We start from the raw sequence: 19,915 nt of genomic DNA on the forward strand, positions 1-19,915 counted from the left end.
TGAGGGGATCATCCTGGGTCACCCAAATTCTAATTTGCCTTACATGGACCGATTCAGAGGAAAGTGGAAAAAAGCATATATATATTTTTTCTTGTTTGGAAAAGGTTTTGGGTAGTGATAAAGCTCAGACAGTTAACTATGACATTTTACTTTGGCTCTTGAAATATTTTTTGCTTAGTATCTATCTTTGGGATTGGTAATAGTCACCTCTACAAATTGACTTTGGAAGACCAAGAAAATGTGGAAAATCAGAGAAATGAACACCTTGCTGTCACCACTATTGCAGTGGCTTTAATCCCCTGACTGCCGCATGCTGCTCCCTCCCACCAGCGGTCACCTTCCTGATTTACCCAAATTTTGTCACTTGGGCAGAAATTCCCACTGAGAAGACCGTTGTGGTCCCAGTTTACTGGCCACTGAAAGTCATTCAGGTTTGAGGGTTATTCAGACTTAGGCAAATTTTGTGAAACGTTAATATTAAACGTTAATGCTTTCAAAACTATGTCCTGACAGCAAACTGTCTTATCAGAGAACCGAAAGAGTTGAGATCATGGAGAAAAAGCATCAGATTTCAATGAGAAAAGTTTAGAGGAGATGGGAGAAATTAGAAGAAAATTTGTGCTGCTTTTGGCCTGGCTACCTTTGCGAAGGAAAAATTCATTCCATAAAATCATTTTAAAACATAAATACTACTTAGCTTTTGTCTTGTGTAACACTTTGCATCCATTATTTAATTCAATCTCACATCCCAATTGGTTGAAGATGTGTTAAGATCCCCATTTTACAGATGAGGAACCTGCGACTCCAAAAGGTTTAGTTACTTACCCAAGATCATACAGCTAATCAACAACGAAACCAGGACTCAGTTCTCTTTCTGTCACATTCCCACCGTCACCTAAAACAAAACCAGAGAGCTTTCATTTGTAGGCTGACTTATTTATCCTTACACAGGTCTCATGTATTTCTAGCAGGGACTGGTATTTTAACTCAATTCAGAAGTATTAAAATAGAATTTTCAAAATGTACTTGGCTTACACTATAATAATAAAATAAGAAATTTCATTAATTAAGTCTCCAAATTCTAAAACTGAAATGGCTTCTACTCTCAAACCCTGCCAAAGGATGCTAAGTTCCCCACTGGCCAACGCTAATTCCCTTAAATGATTCAGATGTAAAAGAGAAAATGGCATCTGTCTAATTAACACTGCCTGGTTAAATATAGCTGCCAAGGGACAGCCTCGGGACAGTGTTTACAGAACAGGCTTTCCAGCCCCTCGGGCCTCCAGTTGGAGGTGAGAGCAAGTCTTCCATCCTTATCAGCCGGAAACAGAGATGCCCCAGAAATGGTGATAGGCCAGGACAGCCAAGGGGAGATGAAAGAAGACGGGGCATTCCCTGGACTGTAGATCCTGCTCCTGGGGATTCAGAGAATGAGGCCGAGAAGCAGATCCCAAGGGCTCAGGCGGCTCTTCCTGAAAACAAAGCCCTCACTGTGCGCCTGTGCTCCACCCCCTCACCCCCAACCTCGGCCTGGAGGCGTTCGACCACTCACCTACCAAGTGCTAAGCCTTCTGGCAGAAAGACACAATGACCACACTATTTCTCTTCCAGCTTCACGTTGCAACATGGAAGCCATTGCCAAGTTTGATTTCACCGCCTCAGGTGAGGACGAACTGAGCTTTCACACTGGAGATGTTCTGAAGGTAGGTGAGGTGGGGCCCAGGGAAGCCACAGGGAGTTTGGTTACCCTGGTCTGATCACAGAGCTAATCTAACAATCCATGCCTTTGTTTCTTAAGAACTGTACATGGTTCCTTTCAAAAAGAGAAATTCACCTCCATCAAAAGGGTCCCTTCTGGGCACCTGTATGCCAGCTAGCCAGCCAGGTGATAGAAATACGGTTGGCATAAGCCACCATCCTTATCTGGAGATGCTAGTGGTCTGGGTGGGGGTGGGAGGTAAGCTGTTACAGATGTTTTTATCTAAGTGCTCAGGGAGCACAGGTGGGGGAACAAGTGATCCCACCTTGTATGATGGGGTTGTAGGAACGCGCAGCAATGTCGCCTGTGAGGGACTACAATGGAGGTAAGTGGGGCTTTTAGCTAAAGCCCAGAGATGAGCGAGGCCTTGTGGCGTCCAGTGAGCATTGGGAGGCTCAAGAGGGCTGGACCTTGCCAGAGGAGAGTGCAGGTGGAGACGGCCTGGGAAAGGCAGCTGGAGATGCGGCTCACGAAGGCCACACACACACGGCCATCCAGGGGCTTCTTGAAACTTGTCTGCCACCCACACTTGAGTTGTAGTGGCCATTTGCTGAGCTGAAGAGGCCTTGGACTGGTCCCACATATCATGTACCACACCTAATGACTACATCTCAGCCCATTTTCTGCAAAAGAGCACAAGCCCTTCAAGAGGGGAGTCTGTGATGCCAATGGCCCTGCCTGGCCTCAGAGCACCCCCATTACCCTGATCCCTGGTCCTTAGCAGCCAACATGGGCCTTCTCAGACTGTCCAGGGGCACTGAGGCCACCACTGTCTCACCACTAAGAATGAGGCTTGCTATAGAAAGAACTTTGTCACTTTGAGGGTGACTGGAAATTGGTCTGTGGAGTAAAACCAGGTAGGGTGACTTGGTTTGCAATTTGACACCCCCCAGTATTTATCCCCTTAACTAATCTCACCCTGAAAGATCTAGCATGTGGTTGCAAAGAGTGTGCTTTTGATACTGTAGCTACTCAAGGTCATTGCTTAAGCTGCTGACCCAGGGAAAGGTGACTTTTGTGTCTTTGGGATCTTACCAAGGTCACACAGATAGATCTGCCACATGGTGAGCAGTCCCTCCCTTCTCCAAGGGGCATTGTGACCACATGGTTATCAACCACTCTCATGTTTTCCCTCAAAAGAGGCCAGGGAGCCAGCTCACACCCTTAATCTCTCATTGCAAACAGAACCTAGTATCTTCCTTAAATTTTCTCTATTCCCCAGAAAAGTAAAAAGACAAAAAACACTTTCAACTCTGCTTCTCAATCTAGCTCTTTATTTCTTCCCTTGCCTTCGCTGACAATACTGGGAAGAATGTGCTATGCTGGGTGCCTCCACTTCCTCACTTCCCATTCATTCTGCTGGAACCTTCTGGAACCTACCTTTTAGCCCCAACATTCCGTTAAAGTCTCCCAGTCTTCTCCTTATGTGGAATATAATGACCCTGCTACAAAGCCTGTGGAGTTTGACACTGCTGATTCCCTGGATCTGTATAGAGTTCCATCTGACTCCTGAACACTGTACTCTGAATATTTTTCTTTCATGATATCTCTTAAGCAATATCCTTCTTCACTATAGAAGAGTCTGATGTAGGAAAAAGTAACATGGACTTCGGGGCAGATATATCTGAGTTTGAATCCCAGCTCACAAGCTATGCAGTCTTAGGTCGGTCAACTGCCCCCTCTTCACTGTACTTGGAGGCCATATCTGTCTTGCAGAGTTGTGGGAAGGGTTAGAGATAATGGGCCTAGCCCAAACAAAGCAGATGCTCAATAAAGGAGCATGTTATAAATATTACCCCTTTCTGCTGCCTCTGATTGTGTAGACTCTTGCCCCAGCCCTTTACTGAACTCATTACCCCATCTCTTCCTCCTTCAAATCGTTCAACATAATAGTTCCCAGGATCTTTCTAGAAAACAAATCAGATCATATCACTTCCTTACTCAAAGCATTCACTGGTTCCCCATAACCAATTGATTGACATCTGCCTAAGCCACTGCCCAGCCTCATCATACCCGCATGCATGAACGTGCACATACACACATGCACACACACTCATACACACATGTACACACATCTTTGTGTGTATAAGGCCCTGTGTCACACTGCAGCATACACACCATCCTTTCCCAGGGTCTTTCCCCACAGTCTGAAGGCCCCTGTCCTACACACACATTTGACTGCCTCTGGCGTGGAACCCTCAATACCCTCCTCAACACCCTGCTGCCCTGCTGCCCCTCTGTCTTGCCTGACCACCCAGCAGAATCAGTCATTCTCTCTTCACCTCTTCCCCAGCATTTCACACTCACGATCTGGCTTCACACCACAGTTATTTATGAGAAGACCGCACCGTTGAGCTCTCAGGCTCCATTTGTCCATCTCTCATTGTTGCCTTTACCCTTGGGGCCCTGATCGCCCATTTCTGCACTGGTTCCACTGTGGAGAACAGCAGAAATCTGCCCCTCCCTAATATTTGATGAATGGGTGGTGGATTCCTCCACTGCTCTGTGGGCACCCTGAGCAGAGCTGCGGGAACATCTCTGTGCCTTCCCAGCAGAGCCCAACACAAGTCACAGCCAAATCAGGGCCCAGGACATGTCGCTTGAATTGGCAAATTGAGTCTTGCCTGCTTGTTTAGAATTCCATCAGAAGGCCAAACCTCTCCTTTTCAAACTCTGTCCACTACAGCTGCAGTGGTACCGAAGTGGAGAGGGGTGTTGGCCGCGCCTCACAGAATGTCTGTATCGCAGTCAGTGGCCTGCCTGTGGTTCTCCACGTGCAACTGCAGCATCTGTCCCCCTCCTCCAAAGATGGTGACAAGCCCTAGGATCTGTTGGTGCTAAAAGACTAAACAGACCTTTTAATTAGAAAGTACTCTGTCTGACTAGCTCACCACAAATGCACCCCCTCCAGGGCAAAGAACCCCAGCACAGGGCAAAGATCCCAGTTTATCCATCTCTGTATTCCCAGCACCTAAGTGCAAACTAGATGCACAAGATGGTAGACAGGAGACTCCTGCCAAGTGACTTGATCCTGCTTCTCCTGTGAGAATAATGTTTGAACAGTCAGGAGTCAGATATTCTGTGTTTGTGTCAAAACCCCTGGACCCGCAGCTACACACAGCACCAAACTTACCTTCCCCACTTGAATTTGCCAATCACTCCAAAATGTCTCTTGGCCCAGTCTATTTCTGTCTGCTTCTTTCTTCTAACACAGCAACCTAAAAGCACTAAGAGTTAATCCTACGTAATTAACGTCTTCAATACTTCAGACTTCTGCTATGCCTCTAAGAGTTTTAATTCCATCTGATTTTAAAATTCTTCTGACTGTACATTTTGTCCTCATCCCACGTCTAATTTATTCTCAGGCCATGTAACCCAGAAAATTATTCTTGTAGGCAACATTAAAAGAATTAAGATACAGTAAAGCTAAGTGTGAAAGCTCATGGGTTCAGGCTGAACTCCTTGCTCAGGCTGACGCGATGGGCGTGAGAGATAGGGGAGCTGAATAGATGGAGAGATGAGAACAGGAAGTGTGGGGCCAGCAACGGCAAGAGGAAACCATCTCCCCCCAAATACTCTTCTCTGCACAAAAAGAGATTTTTTAAAACCATAAAAAAGCCCAGAAATTCACCTCTCTGGGAATATGGTCACAGGCAGATCGAGCTCCAGGTGGTGGAGAGAAATGGCCACCTCTGTGGGATAATCTCTCAGCTGCTGCAGGAGGTAGATGGGGGTGAGCCATGATTACTAAGTTACAGCTGGTTTCAGGTCAGTGATCGAAAACCAGTGTGGCTCTTACCACGAGAAGCCGATTTCCAAAGGCCTCTTCCACCTCTCCTCCCTCTTTACCTTCATATTTGACATTTGCCACCCAAGCCATATGTCACATTGCCATGTGACCTAGATTTCCCCCGCACCCGGCTCCCCTGCCACCATGCCCCTCAGCAAACATGTACGCAGCATCTTCAGTGATGCCAGCAGCCACAATTGATGTTAGAAACTGGAAGGAAGGTTTTCTGTTCACAGCAACTCTAGAGCTCAAATATGGGACACACTTTTATTTCTTCAAAATGAATGGTTATATTCAAAACACATACAGCTAATACTTTAAAGAACTTGTAAACTCCGCCCTGTCCCCCAGAGCTGGAGTCCTCCCTCATGAGAATATCACACTGGACAGAACTGTGGTTTTAAAAAACAGCGCTTTCTGAAGCACTTCCAGGTACCAGGGCTCCTTTGGTCCTTGCATCAGCTCCGTGAGGAGCTAGCCTGTTAATATTGTCCCCATTTTCAGATGGCTAATTGACCTGCCACAGGTCATACAGCTGGTGACAGGGCCAAGCTGGAAACCAGGTTTCCTCATCCCAAACTCGAAGTGCTGTCCCCTTTCTTCCACCTCAGAAGTGATATTAGAAATAGATAATCACTTCTCAATTTCTTAGCTCCCTGCCATTCTCTTCCCATCTCTGGGAGAGGCAAACCCGTGGGACCCGTGATTTCAACTCCACCCACTTCCGGATGACTCTGGAATCCTAAACTCCAGCCGTGGCCTCTCTGCTGAGTCCAGGCGCACCCCCAACGGCTCACTGGGCTTTTCTTCTCAGTCCCAGGGGCAGCTTGGATTCACCCAGAGACAATCTGAAGCCCAGGAGTTTTTCCTCAGACCTGCTCCTCCTCCCGTATTTCCTATTTCAGTGAAGTCATCACCACCCACTCAATCTCCCAAGCCCCAAACCCAAAGCCTTCCTGGGATCCTCCTCCCTTCGCTCCTCGTCATGAAAGCCTGCCTACCCACTCTGCCTCCTGGATTCCGCTAAACTAGGCCCGGATCCCCCTTATGCTCACCTGGATGCTACCCGTGTCTTCCTACAGTTTCCCCTTGACGCCACCCCTCCAATCTGTCCCCATGTTCTGACACAGCCCTCTTTCATAACTCTAGTCCTTACTGCGTTATTTCCCGGCTTAAAATCCTGTAATGGCCCCCCACAAAACTCAAGATGAAACTCCAGGCTTTTCCCCTGCTGTGCCTCTGGTGTCCCTGTCTACTCCGGGGACCACAGTCTTTCCTGGCCGTCTTCTGCCTTCCCCTTTATAATAGCACTTCTGTCAGTTAAGACATTTTCAATGACAAGAAACAGAAACTAAAAATGGCTTAAATAATAACAAGGATTTATTATTTCTCATACAAAATCCAGAAGTAGGAGGGCTCCTCCTTACTGTTCGAGTCTATGCCACAAACTTTAGAAACATTCTAAATGGGGGGTAGAGGCGGGAGGCATGAAGATACGTCTCTAAACAGTGAAACATTTTCTGAAAAAATGAGAAGCCACACGGAGCCAAGTCTGATGAGTCATATGAGTATTCGGGGTAGGTGATATCATTGGGGGTCTTGGTCAAGGGAGGGCCGCATAGTAAGGAGACAGAACTTCTGGATCCGTTTGTGATCTCTAAGAGCAAGTTCAGAGAAAACACTCCAAATCGCTTGTTATGTCCAGATTGTTTGTGAAACACATGGAGCGTGAACACAAAAAGTGACTGTTTTCAGAGCTGGCCCCACGTGGAAGTTTAAGTTTTAATCTGATTGTTTAAAAAAAAAGAACAAATTAAATTTTTAAAAGGTTCCTGGTTAGCTGGCAAAGAAAAAACCATGGAGTAGCTACTCTCGCTTTCCCACCATCTGCCCAGACACGGAGCTTAGGGTGGTGAGATCTGGGACACATGAAATTCCAGCATAGAAGAGGGAAGGGGTTCAGGGAGGCCCTTGAGTGCTGAGTCTCGGAGGCCAAGCCATGGCGGAGTCATATGGGTGGGGAGCTCAAGGGGACAGAAACAGCTTGGGGTCCAGATAAGCCACACTCCAAAGAAAAACCTGCTTCCACCCACTGGGGCCAGCTGTGCGGTGCCTCTGACTTGTTTTCCTCCAGGCAGCCCCTGCCCCTTGCCTCTTGGTCCTCCCTGCAGTGTCTTTGCCCTTTGTTCCCTTCCTTGTAGATCTTAAGTATCCAAGAGGAGTGGTTCAAGGCGGAGCTTGGGAGCCAAGAGGGGTACGTGCCCCAGAATTTTATAGACATCCAGTTTCCTGAGTAAGTATTTCCAGCCTGCTGAAGGGGGCCTACCCACACACACCCGCCTTGCTTTTTCAGTCCTCACTAAAATTATCCATGCATACCCAAGATACTGTCAAAATGGGCTGTCTCTGAAGAGGGAACCACACAGCTGAAGGCCAGGGGTGGGAGGGAGATTTGCATTTCATTACATTCCTTTTGAAATTTATACCATGTGCATGTATTGCCTATTTTAGGTTTATAAACTAAAATCATCTATAATTATAATCATAGGGCTCCCAAGAATTCCAACGGAGGTGCTGTTGGGCACCCCACTTCAGGATCTGCTACTTCCAGGCATTTGTCCATTACCTCCCAACCTACCTTCCATCCTAACCTGATACACACTAATCAGGCATGTGGACACTCCCACCTCCCTTAAACCATGCTCACACCAGTGAGAGACATCAGTGGGGAAAAGGGGGAAATTCCCTTCATAAAGAGGAAACGAAAAGGTAAGATTTGTCTCAAGAATTGACCACAGGGGTTCGACAGAAATCTATTCTTGTCTGAGAGTCAGGATGCACCCAAAGAGCAAAGGTTTGTTAGAAAACCCAAGTGGTATTGGTGACTCTGCTGAGGTGAACTGAACTGACTACTGAAACAAGAGAATGACCACTGGTAGCTGGGCGCCTGATGCTGCCCTGTAATCTTCCAGATGACCACATCATCTCCTCCCCACTCCTCAGACCTCCTGCGGCTCCCCAGCCATGCGCTGTCAGCTGATGGCCTTGCTTCCAGGTTACTGGGACAACAGAAGCCACGAGAACAGCCCCTCTGCCCCACCCCGACCCTGACTCACACCAGCCACCCTTGCCCAGCACCCAGACAATCTTCCTTTCCTGCAGCTGTTTGTCTGTGCTTCCAGGGGAAATTCTCCCCCCTCTCTCCCGCGTCAGCTTTCTCTCCCTCTCTGCTGGATCATCTGCAAACAACCGTCTGCAATTTCTCACATCTTACCAAAAAACAAAAGCAAAGCAACTCTCGATCCCAAATCCCCTTCCAGCACGACTCCACCGCTTCAAAAGAAAGTTTGGATTCGCTACGTCCTCGCCCCCATTCTCTCTGGAGCCCCCATGGCTCCTTCAAAACCTGTTTATCAAGATCACAGTGAACTTCCAGCTGTCATCTCAGCAGCATTTGCGGCTGGGGTCGAGGTGGGGGTCTTTCTCTCCCTGAAACACTTCCTGCATTTGGCTTCCGGGACACCCTTCCCCCTGCTCCCCACTCCCTGGCTGCCCCTCCTTTGCATCCCTTACTGGTTTCTCCTGGTCTCTCAGTATCCTTTAGGGTTAGAATATCCTCCTCCCCGGGAGGCCCTCCCCTCCGCCATATTTAAATGTACTCCCCCAAGCCCCACCCCTCTTGGTGTTCATTTTCTTCACAGCACTCATCTGACAGTATGTTTGTCATTATTTTGTTGTCGGTTGTGTCGCCCCCACCCCCACTAGAATGTAAGTCCCAGGAGGGCAAGGGTTTGGTTTGCTCACCTCACACCCCCAGTTCCCAGAGGAGGGCCCAGCACGTAGCAGGTGTTCAATAAAAAGCTGTTCAATAGATGAATGGATAGCTTTGAAATGATAGGTAGTAATGTAACCCTGGCCGCTCATTTAATATGTAGCAGCCAGACATTTTTGCAAGTCCTGAAAGAAGTCACTTTTCAAATTCCAACTGGACAACAAATACCTATTTTCTAACCACTTGCTACCTCTTCCAAAATATTCCCTTGGAGGGATGGCTGCTGTGGTGCATGCCCCATTTCTTTTTCCACCTGCATTACATTTCCTACACTGGGCCATGCTGTGACGGTCAGTTGTCCAGCCCTGCAGGGGAGTATGTGGCACATACTTTGGTGGGATGTCCAGGCAGATGACTGCCAGAAGCCATCTGCCCCTTGGAGCCCGAACAACCTTACCCTGCAGTTCTGCATCTGGAATAAGGACATCTCTCCTGCCACCTCTGTCTGGAGTTCAGGTTCCTGAATTCTGGAGGGCACAGGGAATTGCTCACAAAGGACTTCACAGCCATGGCCTGTTGGACGTTCACTATAAAGGGACGCACACATTGGCCTTCTAGCAGCAACAATCAGAGCAGCCTCCTTCAAGAAATGGAACACAGGTGGGGCTTGGCCACTGACTGACTGGGAATACTTGTTTCACTCTTCCACGGATGAGAGCGGTTCCTGGCCTCCTGGCCTGAGGCTGTAGTCTGTTTGCCTCGCCCCTATGGAAGGGCTTGGTCTTCTGCATATGTGCCATGTCCCCTGCAGCAGCCCTTCCTGAGGCTGCCACCCTGACTGCTCCCCTGAAAGAGCAGTTTCTCCTGTTTCTTTTTTTCCACAGCAAAGATTATTTTCCAGCCTGACTTTGCAGGGAGGGCCCAGGAGCTAGCTGTGTAGACACTGCCAGGTGGCAGCTGCCGGCTTCACTTGTTTCCAAGTGTGTGTGCAGGGTTCCCTGGGTGCGTGGCAGCCTCTGCTGGGCACACTGAGCAAAGCCCCTCCCGCTCCACACCACCCAGGTAACGTGGGCTCGGAGCTGTAACTCTCCTTCCGGACACTGAGGTACCAGCCTGGGAGCCAGCACCCAAGGTCCCTCCCAGCTCTGCCGCGCGGCCCCAGTGCCTGAAGGGGTCCCTGTCCTGGTGCGTCCATCTTCCCTGCATGTCCCTCACACAGCTGCCAACAGGTGGCCACTTACCACAGCGAGTCACTGCCACACTGCCCCATTTTGGTGCAGGGGCACATTTCCATGACCCAGGTTTCCCAGGTAGAGAGAACCTTCTCCAGGAGGGAAGGAACAAAGATGGTACCTCAAGGAAACACCCCCTCACCTGTCCTGAAAACTGCCTAGGGCATTTGTTTTGGGGCAGAGGCTCCCCGGCCCCTCTCCCACCTCTCTCCTCTCCCCGCCCAGTAGAGCCCCCGGCCTCCCCTCCTGCTTTGGGTCGTGTCTCCTCTACCGCCCCGTCCTACCACCAGCGTCTCACCAAGCTTCTCTGCTTTTATCTCGCCTTATAGATGGTTTCATGAAGGCCTCTCAAGACACCAGGCAGAGAACTTACTCATGGGGAAGGAGGTTGGTTTCTTCATCATCCGGGCCAGCCAGAGCTCCCCAGGGGACTTCTCCATCTCCGTCAGGTACCAGCCATTCCCGACACTGCCCTGACCCCAACTGCCAAGGCCGTGAGGTGACCCCTTGAACATGACCTCCTGCTCAGGGGTGTGCTGGCCAAGGGACCCAGGCATCTCATCAACTTTGAAGCCATCCATTTCCTTACCATGACATGTTTACATAACTCCCTCGTACAGTGGTCTGTGGCCAAAATTACGTGTACATCCATTTGCCTCCCTCTCTGGCCGAAGTGCTTGTGGAAGGACAGGATTTTTATCTGTTTCATCCTTGTGCCTTTAACGGCGCCTCGTACCTAGTTGGTGCTCAATGAGTACCTGCGGAAGGAAGTGGGGAGAGAGAAGGAAGGGAGAAGTCCCCCAATTGTCCACGTCTGTCTTGGGGTTTAAGTCTTAACCTTTTCCTTTATTCCTGATGAATGCCTGAAGAACGGTCATAAGAGAACAAAACTTCCAAGTCACCACCATAGGATACTTGTGTAGTTGGAGGTAGCTGCACGGAAGCAGGGCTGCCCTACCGCACCGCAACCTATCACAGAAAAAGGAGAGCAGCCTCGCAGCACGTGGCCGACTGGGGCGGGGACTAGCCAGGAGGTCGCGCCAGTGCCCAGCACCCGGGAGGAAATGACTCAGTCCACACCTAAACGTGACACAGCCCCACACTCAGAAGCCTCACTCTGAACACACCACGTGTGGTCAGCGTGTCTGGGATTGCAAGTCATGTATCAAACTCGGTGACCACATGTGAAAGTGCAAGAATTAATGTAAATAGTACAGAAGGAGGTGTGACAACCTGTACAGTGACACCTACTGTTGAAGGAATTGATAGGAAATGTTGGTCCATATTATTCAATGTATTTTGAAAGGCACGCAGCTTTACTGCTGTAAGTACATAAATCCAATCTCAAGTAATAAACTGAGGCCACTTTACTGTTTACAAAGAATGGATAGTTTAAGGAATAGGTAGGAAGGACTTAACAAATAATGGGTCAGCTTTCTGTATACCCGTGCCACTAAGGTATTCAAAAATAGCTTGGTCTCATTAGAGTTGCCCTTGAAATCTTGCTGAAACTCTTAATTTTCCTTAACTAAAACTCTTTTTCACAGCTTAGACCATAGTAAATTTTAGCTCAGGTCAATATTGACTTAACACAAATTCTAAACTTGTTAGGTCTTAATGAAATTTTGTTCTATTAATAAATCTTACAGTCAAACCTATTTCTTAAGGGCCCTGATTATAGACTGGACCAGCTAAGTAAGTTGACTGTGGCCTTTTCAGCTGGGAGTTAGGGCTTATATTTCCTTGATCAAGGTGAGTTCTGCAGAGCAGTCAGCCTTGCCTTTGCCCTGGTCTTTCCCTGCTGGTGAGGCCCGCGGCTCCTTGTCATGGTGACTATCACCATAATCAGTTTCACATCTTCTGCAGAAATGTAGCAGAATATATTTAAAAACAAAATCATTTTTGTTTATACATTGGCTTTCTGCCATGGGAACAGATAATTAGAAGGTAATTGTCATTCTATCACTGAGCATTTGCTAAGGGTCTGAAACACTAGGCTTTAGAGTCTGGAGCCCCGAGTTACAGCCTTTTGTCTGCCCCTTTCAGAGCTTGAGACAGTGGGGTAGCCACGCTTTCTCCCAAGACCCAGAACACCAACTGCAACCCTGACATCCATTCTCTCAGCTCATGAGTGTTTCTTGCTCTGAATTCTTTGACTAAGAGGTGGTGGATGAATAATTATATCATAAGAATATTTCCTCCTCCTCACGCAGATGTGAGCTGTAATGGCTATGAGACAGGCCATGTGGTATGCGAGTGAAGAAAGCATTCACTAGTGGCCAAAACCAAGGGCAAGACCATGCAGTGATGGCAGAGGGTTGGTTACTACCCCAAAACAGTCAGGCAGAGGACACTGCATGGGCACCCAGCTAGGAGCAGAGTCCAGCACAAAAGATGAGATTGACCATCAGAATTCCTGTCCCTCTGAACACAGACCACTACATCCATCCCTAAAAAACCTCCACCAATCTCCAGATGGATGTTATTCTCCAACCCTTGTTCAATTCTTGACCTTTCTGCTGGATAAAGCAATTGGTATCATTAGTGCCAGTTTATTTTTAAATATAAATGTATTTCCATTTGACAAATAAACTTGAAATCCAAAAGAGAATGACTTGGTTGTGGAGAAAGATTGGAGCTATTGGTAAAAGCCCTGTTCCCTCTTTCTGCATGAATAAAATCCAGTTTCCCCATCCCAGGCACAAATGTGCCCCATCACTTGTGAGTCCAGCTGCTGTCAAAAGTGTGGAACCAAAACAAGTTAGTATGTGTACATGGTGGGCCAGGCCCAGCTCACTAGACTGAAATCAGAGGGCCAGGGTTCTTGGCTCAACATTGCCACTCACTCCTGGTGACCTGACCAAGCCCTTCCACCTCTCTGAGCCTATGTCCTCACCAGTAATGTGAAGGCATAAAGCTAAATGATCTCTGAGTTCCTTTCCAATTAAAACACCAGAAAACCACTTTTTTCCCCAAAAGCCCAAAATACTTTGTAACCTTATTTATGCAAAACATAAACCAAGATCAAGAAATCTCCATTATGTAGAGAACATGTGTGACAAATTTCTCAAGGGAGTCTCTTACTGTCCAGAACTAGTTTATGGGCTTAAAGGAGCTGGTTCAAAGTTCTTCTGATAACAGAAAGGTAACAGGGGCTTGAAAACCCCTCCCCTCTGAGTCTGGGCAGACTCCTTAGCATAGTACAGGACTCAAGAGTTGCCATGTTCCAAATAAACATTGTAAAAAGGTCCTTGACCTCGCAGACTGTAAAGCACTTGGAACATTTTTATTCTTGTATAAGGTTGGTTCCAGTGTCAGAAAAACAGATTACCTTCTGCTGATGTGAAAATTCTAATGTAGCCTGTGTCCTGAGCAGTCCCTACCATAAATCTCCCCCTAGAGTTTGACTGAGCCAGCCCACCTGCCCAGTGAGGGACCGGCAGCCCATATCTCCACTTCCTGCCCAAACAGAACTCAGGCATCCCTGGATGCAATCAGCCCTGGAGGCAGGGCCATTGTCACCATGTAATATGCAATCTGGATTTGCCTTGATGTCTAGGCATGAGGATGATGTTCAGCACTTCAAGGTCATGAGAGACAACAAGGGTAATTATTTCCTATGGACAGAGAAGTTTCCATCCCTAAATACGTTGGTGGACTACTACAGGACGACTTCCATCTCCAAACAGAAGCAGATCTTCCTGAGGGATAGAACCCAAGACAATCAGGTATGCGCCAGGTCCCCATCAGCCCCAATCCAGAGATTTCAGGCAGCTTGCGTCCTACGTGAGCCATCCGGACAATGCGTTAGGTGGGTATGTCCTGAGTATTCCAAAAGGCAGAATAACTGACGTCAGATATTAGTTTAAATCCTAGGTTAACACTTCCTAGCTATGTGACTCTGGAAAGTTCTCCGATCCTCAGTTTCCTCAACCTTAAGATCAGAATGATAGTGGTATCTACCTCATAGGATAGTTTCAAGGATTAGGGAAGATAATGTTTCCCCTTCTCTTCCATCTTTCTGATAACACCACGGAAACCAATGAACATTAGCTCTTCTCTCGTTTTGTTATTATGGACATTCCTACATCACAGTTTTCAGCCTTGCACAGGAGTTCCCAAGGATGAAGGGGTCAGAACCACTGCACACAGGGACATCAGAGCAGCCTAGAGTCCAGGACTAAGGCAGCAGGGAGAGCTCTGTGATGGGGTGGGGGAGGGGAGAAAACCGGACCTGGAATTCTTACTCTTGGAGCAGTTTGGAATATAAAGTATTATTTTAGTAGAAAATGCATCAGACAGACCTGGTCTTAAGTTCTGAGTTCATCACTAACTATCCTTGTTACCTAGCCAAGTTAAGAAATCTTTCCGAGTATCGGTTTTTTCATCTGTAGAATGGAGAGAAAAATGAAACCTCCCGCACTGGGCTGTTATGAGGATCAAATGAGGTATAGTTACAGCCCTTACTACAGAATCTGGTGCCAAGGAAGTAGAAGGTGCCAGGGAAGTGTTACCTGGCCTTCCATAAGTAAATTCACACACACACAATTCATAAAATGTTTTTCAAAGGAAATAACATGATTGTAAGAGATGGGATTATAAGACATGTCCTTCCATTGACCGGAAGGGACAGGTCATTTGAAAAGGCATTGAGACTTTAAGAGCAACATGGGCTTTGGGAAAGTAAAAAAAAAGTCATCCCTTTTGAGTAATTGGTTGATTTTAAGCCTGAGAAGTTGCAGTCAAAGGAGAAAGGGTGTTCCTCCAGAGAACACAAGGGAGTTCAGGAAGAATAACAAAGGCTAACCAAGACTTTGTTAACTATTTTAACCAGGAAATGGACAATCAATTTGCCAGGACGTGCATGCAGGGATAAGAGAGGCAACATAAAACCGCATTAAACTGGATTAAATGAGTTCATATTTGTACAGCACTTAGAAGAGTGCCTGGCATATTCTAAGCCCAGAGCCCTGTGTAATGGTTCGTTAAATGAAAATGACAAGAAAGTATCTCTGATTCACGAGGCTGTGGTAGCATTAAGGAGAAAGGCCTTGCTTCTTCCCAGCCTGCCCAGTGGCAGACTGGTTTTCATGGTGCTACAGGACTGTTGCTGTTTGGGTCTCCATCACCCGGCTATAAATGACAATTCAAAATTATGCAAAGTCAATAGCAGAGCTTATCTGGAGGGTAGGAATGTCCAGCAGTGTGGCAACATGTGATAAGGAGGGGTGGCATTGTGTCGGTAAAATAGAACATTTAAGCTTGATTACACAGAGAAAAATGAGCCCACTAGGAATGGACTAAATGGGTATCATGTGGAAAGTGTGTGAACCAGAGACAGAAATCCCCAACTGGGAGGATCTGAGAACAGAGGCCACTTTAGAAAATGTGCAGGTCTGACCATCGGTCCTCATGAGCTGCCCCTGGCCTGGTCAGCTGTTTCTTGGAGTTGCCCTGAGCAAAATCTGGGAGCAGCTGCCAGAAGGGTGGGGCAGGGCCCGGAGATGAGGGAGGAGGATGGATCCCTATCCTCTTTGTTCTCTCCCAGGGTCGCCGGGGCAACAGCCTGGACCGGAGGCCCCAGGGAGGCCCACACCTCAGCGGGGCAGTGGGAGAAGAAATCCGGCCTTCGATGAACCGCAAACTGTCGGACCAGCCGCCCCCCCAGTCCTCGCAGTACTCGCCAGCAGCACCACCACCACAGCAGCGGTACCTGCAGCACCACCACTTCCATCAGGTATCTCAGGGGAAGGAAGCGGTCTGTGAGGTCAGAGGAGGGCCTGCTCTCCCACCAGGCTCAGACCACCTTGTCCCCACTGCCACTTAGTGTGTGAAAACTCCCCAAAAGCTGGAAACAACCATAGCAAATAAATGCTGGGGGTCTGGTGTGGTCCCAGGACCATCGGCTGGGGGAGGAACTTCCCAGGCCTCAACAGACTTCACAGAATTCTCAGGAAGACCCTGGGCCCCCCACATGGCAGAAACAGGATATGGAAACTGCTCTTGGCAAAGAAGGTTCTGTGAATCGAACAGCTTGCTGCCTGAAGAGCACACACATATATTCTTACCCTGAGGAGTCAGTGAACAATTGCTTTGTTTTTCCATCAGCACAATTCCAAATCTATTCATGCCCCTTAACCCATCTGGCTGTCAGATCTACAAGAAAAATGGATTAACACCAGCAATGGAGCCTTGCTTATTTCTTTATTTATCCCCCACCTTGTTCCAGATGGGACTTTAGGCGGCTTACAGAGATGGACAATACAGCCAGATAACATCGTTTCTAAATTCCTTAGTAGGGCACACAAAGCCCTTTGTGAGCTGCCCCTATCTGTTTCCCCAGCCTGTCTCCCGCTACCTGCCTCTATTCCCCATGCATATCCCAGCAACACCGCACCTTTAGTTACTGGAATGGTCCCTTGCATTTTCTCTCATTCCGTTGAGGCTTTTCATATGCTGTCCCCTCTGACTGAAATGCCCTTTTCTGGCCGACCCTCCGCCTCCTTTAAGCTGGACTTCAAGCATCACCTCCTCTACAAAGCCCTCCCTGATTACCTAGGCTCTTAGACATTCTTCTCTCTGCTCACTTAACACATGAGGTGACTCACCATAAAGACCTTCTCTCTCCAGCTACATATCCCCAGTACTTAGGACAGTACTAGACACATAGTAGGTGCCTGATTAATATTGCTTGGCTGAATGAATGAAATCCTGCATTATCTTCACAACCTAAGGACCCTTTGTAATTATTCCCCTTCTCTCCATCATCTAGAGTTGATTGTAGTCATCAGCAAGTATTTTTGGCACAGTGGCTATGTCCATGGCATCCAAGCAAGGCACTGGGGGACTGGGAGGGGTGCTCCTGGCAGTGTGGTGACCGGTCCTCTGCTGTCCCTGTTCCTAGGAACGCCGTGGAGGCAGCCTGGACATAAACGACGGGCACTGTGGCATGGGCATGGGCAGCGAAATGAACGCCGCCCTCATGCACCGGAGACACACAGACCCAGTGCAGCTCCAAGTGGCCGGGGTACGTGAACTTCTCTCACCATGCTCCGTGGAGGTGGCAAGAGGGGAATTAGAGAAATGGTTGGTCTTCCAGGAGAGACGTCAAACTGCAGGGAGCTCAAAATGGAGGTGGTGGGGACCAGCGCATGACGGTAGGGAGAGAGTCCTGAGGCAGAGCCGACCCCAGCCTGGCACCGTCCAGTCTGTTCTCCACTTGGCCACCAGGCCCTCTTCTGTCCTCATACTTCTTGGCTCAGGTTCTAGTGGGCCAGCCCTCCTGCCCTGGGCTCATCAGGACCCCTCTGTGTTTTCCCCCAACAGCGAGTGAGGTGGGCCCGGGCGCTGTACGACTTTGAGGCCCTTGAGGATGATGAGCTGGGATTCCACTGCGGAGAGGTGGTGGAGGTCCTGGACAGCTCCAACCCATCCTGGTGGACTGGCCGCCTGCACAACAAACTAGGCCTTTTCCCTGCCAACTATGTGGCACCAATGATCCGATGAGGCCCTTTGGGAAGAGTGTGAAGCTTTTGACCGGAGCTGCCTGCAAGAGGGGACAGGGAAGAGAAGCTGGAATTACACATACATACATATGTTTGTGTATCTACACACACACACACACACACACACACACATATATATATGCCTATGTATACATACAGTTTATAATAGTAATTTATTGGCAATTTACTTGGTTAATTAGTTGATATGAAACTCAGGTGGAGAATTATATTCATACTTGTTTTTCCTGCCTTCCACGGGTGTGTGGAAGGCCATGGCAGAGCTGAGAAGTGGGGAGCAGGGAAATGAAACTGAAATACTTCCCGTCCTTAGACAGCACCGCTTCCTCCTTGTCTTGGGAACTTTCTCTGAGAGTAGCTAAGTAACGATCTACACCCCGGCATGGGACGCAGCCCAGCAGGGTGGAGCTGGACTTGGTGGGCCATGTTCCAGCTTACCTGCAAGGCCTCCTCGCCTTGAGGATTGGTAGGAGAGCTTCCCTCCTGCTCCCCAAAGGTGGACGCTGCTGGATTGAGAACTCTAGTGCAGGCCCACAGGCTGAGCGGAGAGCTGGATGGGGCGCGAGAGCAGAACAGGAGCGGCAGGGGACCCTGTGCCTGGGCAAGGCTGGCTTCCTCTATCCCCTTCAGAGCTGCTCCAGGGCTTGTCCTCTTCTTGTGGCTGACACGGAGAAACCATGAGGAGCCAAGCTCTGGGTAATTGAGGGATTTTACACAAATGCCCCAGTGGCTCACTTGGGTGTAACCTCCGTTTCACAAGCTGCTAAGAAAGCAGCATCCTAAATTCTGTAAAGGGCTTAGAGAAGCCCTTGCTTAGAATGATGGATTTTAGAGCTATTGTTTTATAGTGACGAGGGCGTCTCTTCTGGGCTCTATTTGTTTTTCCTCTTGGTTTTCTGAGTTTTGCAGATGCTTTGCCAGGGCCACAGAGAAGCCCACCCCACAAGAACACTGACTAGCGATTGGTTGATTGCTTGACTGACTGGCTGAACAGGACCCTGTTCATGTGGGAGCTGACTTTGAGACGGGCTTCCTGTTACATCTGGCTGCGGTGCCGGTGCTGGCACCCCCACCGAGAGCTGCACCTGGGGAGAGAAGCCCCGCTGCTGCCTTCTCTCCTTGTCACCTCAAAATAGGATTGTGCTTCCTAGTGCTCACCCTGGAGCAGACCGACCTGGAGAAGGAAGCCCAGTGTTAGTGGAGCTGGGAGCAAGCGTGTGTGCACCGAGGACACTTAGGAGGGCTGGGCGTGCCTGTGTGTGCTGAGACATGAAAGGGTTGGTGAGGGATCGTGGGGCCCCTTTCCTGTGCTCCCTGCTCTACGGAGGATGCGGGCAGCGATTACTGAAGGTGATAAAAGAAGAAGGCTTCTGACTCAGAAGTTCACTGTCAGTGTAGTGTAGGCTGAGTCCCGTGGACTCTGAATTCTCTGACTCTCTGATGCCCACATTGCCTTTAGAGAACAAAAAGAGGAAGAAGGGCATCGGTGGTGGGTCTGGGGAGGAGAACATAGCCTGAGAGAGGCGGGGGGGGGGGGGGTCCGGCGTGAATGGGGAGCATGTGGCAGCCTTTGGAAATGAAAGCCCAGGACGGAAAAGGTAATGGAGACATTTCAGAAGATCCGGGAGCAGCAGGAGGGGCACAAAGGGAGGGGGCGGGAGCGAGATGTTGGGGGGGGACAGGCGCAGAAGGCGCTGGGCAAGAGTCAGTGGCAGGGCACCGGAAGGAGGGGCCCCTGCAGGTGGGAGGAGGAATCAGAGCAGAGAAGTGAATACTGCAGAGAGAGGGGCACGGACACCACAGAACGGAGACAGAGGAACAGGGAGAGAGGAAACGAAG

The 19,915-nt window shown here is 48.8% G+C and overlaps 1 protein-coding gene across 3 annotated transcripts in view; it reads left to right on the forward strand.

Annotated features, from left to right (window-relative positions):
• The window catches only part of GRAP2 (GRB2 related adaptor protein 2), a 58,696-nt gene extending 39,096 nt beyond the window's left edge, over positions 1–19,600 (forward strand). For all 3 annotated transcript variants that reach the window (XM_073213902.1, XM_017660758.3, XM_017660759.3), the window contains 7 exons: positions 1,612–1,703; positions 7,751–7,842; positions 10,883–11,002; positions 14,113–14,281; positions 16,102–16,290; positions 17,458–17,580; positions 17,880–19,600. In XM_073213902.1, the coding sequence (XP_073070003.1) occupies positions 1,612–1,703; positions 7,751–7,842; positions 10,883–11,002; positions 14,113–14,281; positions 16,102–16,290; positions 17,458–17,580; positions 17,880–18,059 (965 nt within the window). In that variant the 3' untranslated portion in view covers positions 18,060–19,600. The remainder of the gene's footprint in view (positions 1–1,611; positions 1,704–7,750; positions 7,843–10,882; positions 11,003–14,112; positions 14,282–16,101; positions 16,291–17,457; positions 17,581–17,879) is intronic.
• The last annotated feature ends 315 nt before the right edge of the window (positions 19,601–19,915 follow it).

This window comes from Manis javanica, chromosome 10, assembly GCF_040802235.1.
Source record: "Manis javanica isolate MJ-LG chromosome 10, MJ_LKY, whole genome shotgun sequence".
Classification (NCBI taxonomy): Eukaryota; Metazoa; Chordata; class Mammalia; order Pholidota; family Manidae; genus Manis; species Manis javanica.